Here is a 10,000-nt window from a genome sequence, read left to right as displayed (position 1 = left end):
TACGACACGCACGCGCTTGCACGCACGCGCGCGCGCACGCATGCACGCACGCATGCACACACACACACACACACGCACACGCTCACACGCACATACGCACGCACACACGCACAGACACGCGCGCGCACACTCACACACACACATTTATGTTTATGTATAAATATAAATTTAAATATATAAAAAAAAACATAAATAAAATTATATATATAAGCTATAACATGACCTATGAAATCACTTAGTTGACATTTGGAAAACTGGATACTTGTAGCGTTAGTAAACCTTACACATGACAGATCATGGTATTTAACACAATGAATATTCAAATGATGATTTAAAACTATATTCTACAGCTTTTCGTAATTTCACAAGTGTTTTTTAAAACCTTGAAGTTATTTCTTAAATCGTCAAAAAAAAAATTAAGACTACAAGCACAATATATATCTATATCTATATCTATATATATATATATATATATATATATATATATATATATATATATATATAATACAATCTAAACAAATATATATGAATATTAGTGGTTAAAAATATCAAATATAATTATCATAAAAAAAAACGAAAATTTCGTAGAGAAAATCCGTTACAAGTGTCTATAAATGAATTAGAAACGGAGCATAAGCGAAACAAAATGCAAGCGTACAGATTTCCGCATCCAACGAAATCACAAATACAAACTATAAAGACATTAATTAAACCATTTAATGTAAGATTAAAACACAAAATCTCAAGGAAATGCGATTCGAAAAGATGACGTGGCAACACTGCCTTCTTTTTGATGAAGGGTAACAAGGCCGGCAGAGAATAATCAGCCTTATTACGGCCATTAAAAAGAGTCAGATTGGGATGTCAGATAACGTTAATGAATCTCAAACAGCAAAGGAAATTGACCCTTACGCGTTCTGTGTCTAAGGTATACGCATGCCTTAGTTTTGTCAATAATAGGCGTGGTTTCGTATTGTTGATCAGTGACAATTTTTTTTCTTTCCGCTTTATAATGACGAAACAGAAATAGGATTAAAAGAAGGAACAAAATAAAAAAAGAAAAAAATCACAAAACAACTACAGTAATGAAAAAATAAAAACAGAAAAAACAAGGAAAGGAAAGATATTGTGAAAGAAACACGAGAAATTTAACGCGTTGCCAAGTGCTCGATAACAACGCCATCTAGCATCGGCTTTCAGTATCAAATGAAAAATTCAACACAAATTCTTCTCTCGTTTCGCTGCAAAACATCCGTCTAGATCTGCGAAACGGCTAAAATAGTACAAAGGAAAATAAAAAGGAAAATAGGACAGGAAAATGTGGGATAAAAAAGAAAAATGCAAGAAGGGCGTTGAACTTATCCTGTTTGAGTATTAATAGATTTCTAAGCACGTAATGCCTGTCACAACCTCATATACTTTTCAGCTCCAGCATGCAAAATAAACCCAATCAGAACGTGCACATTTAAAAACAAACATATATTATTGTTGAGAAGAAGAGAAATAAACTAATGATTTACTCCTATAGTTGTGTTTGTATTGAAGCAACCCCACGCAGAATCTTAATACTATAGCATTTCCAAACCATAAGGAACGCATATCAACAACCCTCCCTCACTAGACTCTACCACTTACGAACAAAGAAACAAAGCATATACGATATACGATACCTAATTCGTTATACAAAATGTATCTAATACGTTATACTCAGCCACTCCCCACTTAGGGTATAACAAACACAGCACGGGTGAACAAAGAAACTCACCCACTTACAAGCAAATAAATAGATAGATGAACGCGCCTTCTAGAGCACGAAACACATCCCACTACACGCAAGCAAAACACGGACAAACGCAGTCCCTCGAAACACACAAACAAAACACACACACACGCAATTGCTCAAAACACACACACAAACACAACCCCCCCACACCCCTACAAACAAAACACAAAATACGCACCCCAAAACACACACACACACTTACAAACACACACACACACACACACACACACACACACACACAACCCCCCTCCCCCCTCAACACACGCCCGCACTCACCTTGCTTCGAGTACACCTCCACCTCGCACAGAGACATGGACCCTTCCACGCCCACCATCTGCACGAAGACGTATCTGCCGATCATAGGGCGGGCGCAGCTGAATTCCTTCGTGCTTCCTTCCTCTGTAAGTAAGAGATTTTTCGTTAGAGAGAAATAAAAATACAGGAGAGAAAAAATTTGTTAATGAATAAAATGTTAAATGAATAAAAGTAGGGTTTAAAATATCCTTCCTCTGCAATACGAGATTTTCCAGTAGATAGATTCCGTTAGAAGTTTTCGTATATACACATTTATGAGCACACTGTCAAAAAATGGGATTCGATATAGAAAAGTAAATGGCAATTCTACCATTATTTCTTAGCACATCACTGCTCTAATCCCAGAATTGCAAAATATTGCAATGTATGTAACTTTCGATTATATACAATGTACTTGTTTGTACTTATTTTTTTTCAAGTACTTTGGGTCTACGTACAAGTACAAGTAACACCGAATTACGACATTGCAAACACCTTCAGTTCACTTTGCAAATGTCCCCATTACGAAGCGTGACGTGTTATGACGTCATAATCATCGTGCCCGTTTTCTATAAGCGGTGGAGGAGGTACAAGTACATGTACTAGGGACACAACCCTGAATTTAAGTAACAATATGCTAAAAAGTATGATATTAAAAAGATGGTTAGTTGGTTTTATGTATAATAATAGCAATAATAATTATGCTATCTCCCAGCAACAATACGATAATGTAAATAATGATAATAGCAACAATTATATAAAAAATATAAACTAATAATGTGTATAACGACAGTGACAACAGATAACGACCATAGTATAACAATAACTAGCAGTGATTAGTATTAATAGTACTCACACTCAACAATATATTTGCTATTTTCGACAATAGCAATGCCTAATCACAAATCCATATGACCTTTAGATTAAATATTGTTTTGAATGTCAAATATCTACAGACGCAATTAAAGAAAAACAAGTAAATTAATAAATAACTAAAACGTAAAGAGAATATTTAAATTTGACAAAACGTATCGAACAAAAAGTCCATATATCAGCAAGAAACTATAATAATAATAATAATAATAATAATAATAATAATAATAATGACAACAACCACAACAACAACTACAACAACAACTACAACAACAACAATAATAATAATAATAATAATAATAATAATAATAATAATAATAATGACAACAACCACAACAACAACAACAATACTACTACTACTACTACTACTACTAATAATAATAGCAATAATGCTATCGTTCCTACATTTTGCAAAAGAATATTCATTCCCAAGGTGAAACGTTATACAGTGACATCGAAAAAAGTTTAATTCATTGATAGTTAATAACAACAACAAAAAAACGAATATCTTCTTATAAGTACCTTCTTTGTTTTCCGTCAAGGTAATTTAACAAACACAAACTTCTAGGAATATCAATTTGTCTCCATATCTCTGTTTAGTCATAGCACTAGAACAGATAGTAATTCTAGCAATGCTCGAAAACAACAAGAGAACCGAAAAGAAGTTGTTGCAAAGTAATTTAGCAATTACTGATAATGATATTATTTTTCCACCCATGTACCTCAAGTCTTCCTGTGTCAGTAATACAATAAACACACACAAAAAAACCAAAAAATCCTCTGTACGGAAAATAACTAGGAATTACGTACCATTTACCTTTTTTTCTCTGTGCTGAATAGTTGGCTTACCTTTCTATTTATCCCTATCTTTCTAATAAAGCACACTAGCATAACTAACCTAAAACCACACTTTAATCCTATCAAACAAAAAAAAAAATCTTTTCTTCACACAAACTATTTTCTACCTACGTATACTGCAACAATATAACACATACAATGTTATCAATGACCTCCTGCCTACCTACACATCTTTACATAACAGCAATATGATATATACAAACAGTATCATCACCGACTAACGACATAATCCAAACAAGATGAAGACAAATCGCCATTCACTTTTAGTTACAGGCGAGGAGAGAATACAAGCAACGTTTTGCAATAAGGAACTTCCTCCCTCACCCCCACCACCCCACCTCCCTCCCTCACCCCCCTTTACGCATCCTAACCCCCCATCGAGTCTATAATAACAGTTTCCTGCGATTGTCTCTCGTCCTGGAGTTTCAGATCTCTGCTATAAGGGATTGGATTCCGGGAAGGGGCGGAGGAAGAGGATTCAGAAGAGCGTTTAAAAGCGACGGATGTGTTTATGTCTGTTTGTTTATGGAATTTATAGATCGCGACGGAGATCCTGAGAGAGAAGAGAGAATGTAAAACAGTTTTTGATCTCCCAAGCCTTATTCTTGCCGGCTATTTCTGATTTCATTTAAACATATTAAGTCTTCTTTTACCTCGACACTGAATACACATAACAGGAATTCACAATTTCCCTACCGTTTTTATACCATTCATTTTTTTTTTCAAATTTCGATCGTCCTCAATTTCTATTCTTTCAGTACACCGCAAAACAATCAACCTCTTCACCATAATTAGTAACTTAACAGGCATTAACTCTGATTAATTACATCGTTAGACAAAGGGTATTTTTCATAGCCTTCAAGGACAGACTAAAATGGTTTGTAATCACCGTGGGACAGAAACTGCATTTCTTATGAGTCTTCTTAATCGCCTTCATTTATTACCGGATGACTTTTATATCTTATTTATCCTTATCCCTTTCCCACATTCTTCTACTCCTTCTTCTTCTTCTTCTACTCCTTCTTCTTCTTCTTCTACTCCTTCTTCTTCTTCTTCTACTCCTTCTTCTTCTTCTTCTACTCCTTCTTCTTCTTCTTCTACTCCTTCTACTTCTTCTTCTTCTTCTTCTTCTTCTTCTTCTTCTTCTTCTTCTTCTTCTTCTTCTTCTTCTTCTTCTTCTTCATTATTATTATTATCATTATTATTATCATTATTATTATCATTATTATTATCATTATTATTATCATTATTATTATCATTATTATTATCATTATTATTATCATTATTATTATCATTATTATTATTATTATTATCATTATTATCATTAATTGTTGTTATTATTATTATTATTATTATTATCATTATTGTCTCCCACATTCTTATGCCAATTTTTGGAAGTTTCTTCAAGTTGTTTTTATTGGATTTCGTTTAATTTTGGAGTTTATTTATTTATATGTCAAGACTGTAAAAAAAAAAAAAAAAAAGGCGGAGGAAGGCCTTAGTTTATATAAAAGGAAAGAGACAAAGAAGGCAAAGAGAGAAAAAAAAAACAGTAAAAGAAAAAAACAGGAAGATGAAAAACAAGAAAACCTGAAAAAAAGGAAAAAGAAAAAAGAAAAACAAGAATAGATGAAGGACAGAATGACAGAAGAGGAATTAAAAGAGAATGGAAGAAACAGAGGAAGAGGAAGAAGAAAAAGAAGAAGAAGAAGAAAAAGAAGAAGAAGAAGAAGAAGATAAAGAAAATGACGACCACGAGGAAGGAAGGAAGGGAAAAAAAGAAAAGAAAAAAAAGAAAAAAAGAAAAAAGAAAAAACGAAAAGAGATGGGAGGCAGAGGAAAGCAAAACACAGCACCGCCCACATCCGACCTCATAAAAAACAAGAAAAAAAAGAGACAAAGATAAAAAAAAAGGAAACAGACTAAGATGAAAAAACACAAAGAAAAAGAAAAAAAACAAGAAAAAAGAGAAAAACACAGAACTACCCGAAACCATCCCATCCTAAGAACGACCCAATCTGGTACCAGGCAACGAGGAGACCAAATTCAGGAAGAGACCCCCCACCCCCCTCCTCCTCATCCCCCTCCCTCCCTCCTCCTCCTCATCCCCCTCCCTCCCTCCCTCATCCTCATCCCCTTCCCCCTTCTTCGTCTTCCTTCTCCTTCTCCTCCTCCTCCTCTTCCTCTTCTCCCCCTCCTCCCACCCCTCTCCCCCTCCTCCCACCCCTCTCCCCCTCCTCCCACCCCACTCCCCCTCCCCAACCCCTACCCCAACCCCCACCTCCCCCGACCAGGCCTGCCGGCTTCCCCTAACAACACATTTCGTCACAGGAAGCTTTCAAGGCGACCGAGTTTCAGGACAGACGTTGCTTCTGTGTGTCTGTGTCTGTGGGTGGAGGGGGAGGGGGGCTGTACGTGTAGGCGTGTACGTATGAGTGGATGGATGCGTGTGCGTGTGCGTGGTTGTGAACGATTGGTTGTCCTGGTTACATCTTGGTTTAAAGGAGGGAGGGAGGGAGGGAGGAAGAGAGGGAGGGAGGAAGAGAGGGAGGGAGGGAGGGAGGGAGAGGGAGAGGGAGAGGGAGAGGGAGAGGGAGAGGGAGAGAGAGAGAGAGAGAGAGAGAGAGAGAGAGAGAGAGAGAGAGAGAGAGAGAGAGAGAGACGGAGAGGGAGAGGAGAGAGAGAATGAGAATGAGTGACTGAACGAGAGAACGAGCAGAAACCCAGCGGAACGTGCATGCGTACGTGGATATATGTCAGTATATACGCATGTACGTATTCGTCCGTCCGTCCACCCTGTGAGCCGGACAAGGACGCGCTACGGGAGGAAATAGCCCCGGGCACTGGGTCATTAGGACTAGGAAGGCGAAGTAATGGCGTCTCCCTGGATCCCTGTGCGCGCGCGCGTGTGAGAGAGAATAGAGAGAGAGACAGATAGATAGATAGACAGAGAGAGAGAGAGAGAGAGAGAGAGAGAGAGAGAGAGAGAGAGAGAGAGAGAGAGAGAGAGAGAGAGAGAGAGAGAAGAGAGAGAGAGATGGGTTGTATCTTGGGGAAACACGACACGAAGATAATATGCATAAGGTCCTTTTTCTACTAATTCTCATCTTCTCTCTTGTTAAAAAGTATAATAATAATAATAATAATAATAATAAAAAAAAGAGAAGTATAGAAATGGCAATTTTAAAATATACTAAACCCGCTGAGTGATTTGAAACGTTAAGTATATGTTTGAAAGGAAGTCGAGATGAAGAACCTCCGATGGAAAGAAAAACAAAGAAAAAAAAAGGATAAGAAAAAAGAGGAGAGACGGGGAGGGAAGGAGGGGGGAGGGGGCAGAGGGAGAAGCAACATGAGGGGGGGGGGGTCATCATGTGGGGTGCACTGGCAAACGAGCAAAAAGCGGTTCTGAACACCTGCCAGCTCTGCCACACACTCATCCACTTACATCTCGCGCCCTAATAAAACTTCATACATATCATAAACGAACTTCAAGGGTCTTTTGAACTAACGAAATACATTCCTTACTCTGACAAAATCCGCATTATATATACACCTCAAGATTTTAAAGATAAAAGTTAAAAAAAGCTAATTCTTCACTATCAACTATCCCCATTTTCATCACCTGTGCCATTTTACATACAATGAATGACCGCATCACCATAACTAACGCTAAAAACACACTCAAATAAACACAAGGACTACTTATTCTGCCACGAGGGTATTGTGCGGAAAAAATACAATTCACCAACAATGCATAACCTAAAAAAAAAAAAATATATATATATATATATATATATATATATATATATTTATATATATATATATATATATATATATATATATATATATATATAGACACAAACTTGAAGGGAAAGAAAAGAAAAGATTTTTTTCGGAAGCAGGCCAAGAGAGTTGTGACGTCATCACCCCCCATGATGGAGGAAGCTTTGCAATCACACAGCTCTCCTGCGTGTCTCAAGCACAAAGGTTTGGCGGTCCTCCTCGCACTCTATTTTTTCTCTTCGGTTAGACGCGATTCCTCAGACAATGATAAGACTTCCCGGAAAGGACCTCCCTGAGATGGGGGCGACCTCCTTAACTTGGAAATTGAGGGGGAATGTATTTTCAGAGTTCCCCCTTTTCTCTCTCTTTCTTACTCGCGTTCTTTGTATGTCTGAGTCTGTCTGTCTGTCTCTCTGTCTTCCCCCTTTTTCTTTTTCTTTCTTACTCTCGTTCTTTGTACGTCTGAGTCTGTCTGTCTGTCTATCTCTCAATCTATGTATGTTTGTTGGTTCGCTCTGTGCCTTGCTCTCTACCTGTCTGTCTGTCTGTCTGTCCGTCTCTCTCTCTCTCTCTCTCTCTCTCTCTCTCTCTCTCTCTCTCTCTCTCTCCCTCTCTCTCTCTGTCAATTCTAATCTACCCCTATCCATCTCTCCACCTTTTTGCCTCTCTCTCTGTCTCTATCAATCGATCTCACTTTCCCTCCCCTTCTCCTCTCCTTCCTTCCTTTTCAAAGAGAGAAAAATGTCCATTTTAAGATAAGATCAAATTCATTAATTTTTCTCGAAATCGAAGACCCTTTAAGACACGTAGAGTAATTAGTTATCAAATAATTTAATAACTTTCACAGACAATGCATATTCATCTTTTCCTCCAATACAACATATAAAAAAACGAAGAAGGGACAGATGAATAAAACAACAAAAATCAAAATAAATAAAAGTGTAAAGAAGAGCGTCAGATACAAAAAAACAACAAGAAAACATTCCATAAGTAAACAAAAGAATTGCAAAAACAATGGAAAATAACAAGCCAAGAATTCATAGCTAAACACCGCAAACACAATATAATTTTTAAAAAATCTTAATTAATGACTTAAAATAATTCTCCTTTATTTTATCATTGTTGTTTTAATTCTTTTAACCTTTTGACTCCTCTTACAGATTATCCTGAAACGAAATCATTCTCGAATTTCGAGAGTGATCAACCAAGGTTCATTCCATTCTTTTTTTTTCTGACCTTCTCGTGACAGACAGATACTATCACACTCCCCCTTCCCCTCCCCCTCTCCCCTCTTGTCACCCTCTATCCTCCCTTACTTCCCCTCCCCCCTCCCCACCAGCAAAACTATGCCATCTCCCATACCCCCCTCCCCGTCCCCCCTCCCCTACCTCCTTCCGCTAAATCTTGCCTTCTCCCCTGCCTCCCCTCCCCCCCTCTCCTAAACCTAAGCCCCCCTCCTTGCCATCGTCCCCCCCCCCTTTGTCACAGATATCGCCGTCAAGTTCCAGAATCATTAACGCGAATTGTGAATGACCATTTAATGAACGAAGGTTAAGGAGCTTAATTAGGTGGTTTCCGGGTAGTTGCGCAAACCTTAAACATATACATACATACACACACACAAACGCACACACACATACATACATACATACATACTATATATATATATATATATATATATATATATATATATATATATATATATATATATGCATACACACATACATACATACATACATACATACATACATACATACACACACATACATACATGCACACGCGCGCACACGCACACACATACACACACAAAATTGAATCTTACGTAAACAACGCTTACGATACAACAAAATACGAAGCAAATCGGACATCGGACTGGATAACCGCCCCCCCCCCTTCTCCCTCCTCCTCCCCCCATTAAAGAAAACGCAAAAAAAAAAAAAATGAAAGAAAAACATGGAGGAGAAAAAACGTTGTTCTTTTAACCGGACACTGAATGACTTTCGACTTTTAATTTCCGTTACTGACAAGGGCGAAACCGAGATCATTTTCAAGCATTAATGGCAAACGATTCACAGTACTCTCCCGAGGGAATTAAATGCTGCTCACCAAGGCGCGGGAATGCACGTTTCTTTTTGGGGGTGAAAATAACTCACCTCCTTTCGTAAATAAGATACGTATGTGGAAAATAAAGAAAAAATGACCAGATGGATCGATGTGGATGATTTTCTTAGCTTCGTTGAAGTCTCCGGCTCTTGTGTTTTTATTCGCCTTTTTCGTTTGCACCATTCCGTACATACGCATCCACAAGCCACATACATACACTATATAGATGTGTGTGCGCACACACACACACACACACACACACACACACACACACACACACACACACACACACACACACACACA

General features: G+C 37.8%; 1 protein-coding gene across 1 annotated transcript in view; it reads right to left on the bottom strand.

The window, feature by feature from the left end:
* Positions 1 to 10,000, bottom strand: part of LOC119590167 (sushi, von Willebrand factor type A, EGF and pentraxin domain-containing protein 1-like) — a gene marked incomplete in the record, with an annotated part of 131,719 nt that overhangs the window by 18,991 nt on the left and 102,728 nt on the right. Inside the window, 1 exon segment of the mRNA XM_037938952.1 lies at positions 2,060 to 2,182. Coding sequence (XP_037794880.1) covers positions 2,060 to 2,182 — 123 coding nt within the window.

This window comes from Penaeus monodon, chromosome 26 (genome assembly GCF_015228065.2).
Source record: "Penaeus monodon isolate SGIC_2016 chromosome 26, NSTDA_Pmon_1, whole genome shotgun sequence".
Classification (NCBI taxonomy): Eukaryota; Metazoa; Arthropoda; class Malacostraca; order Decapoda; family Penaeidae; genus Penaeus; species Penaeus monodon.
This window is presented reverse-complemented; position numbering and strand designations above follow the sequence as displayed.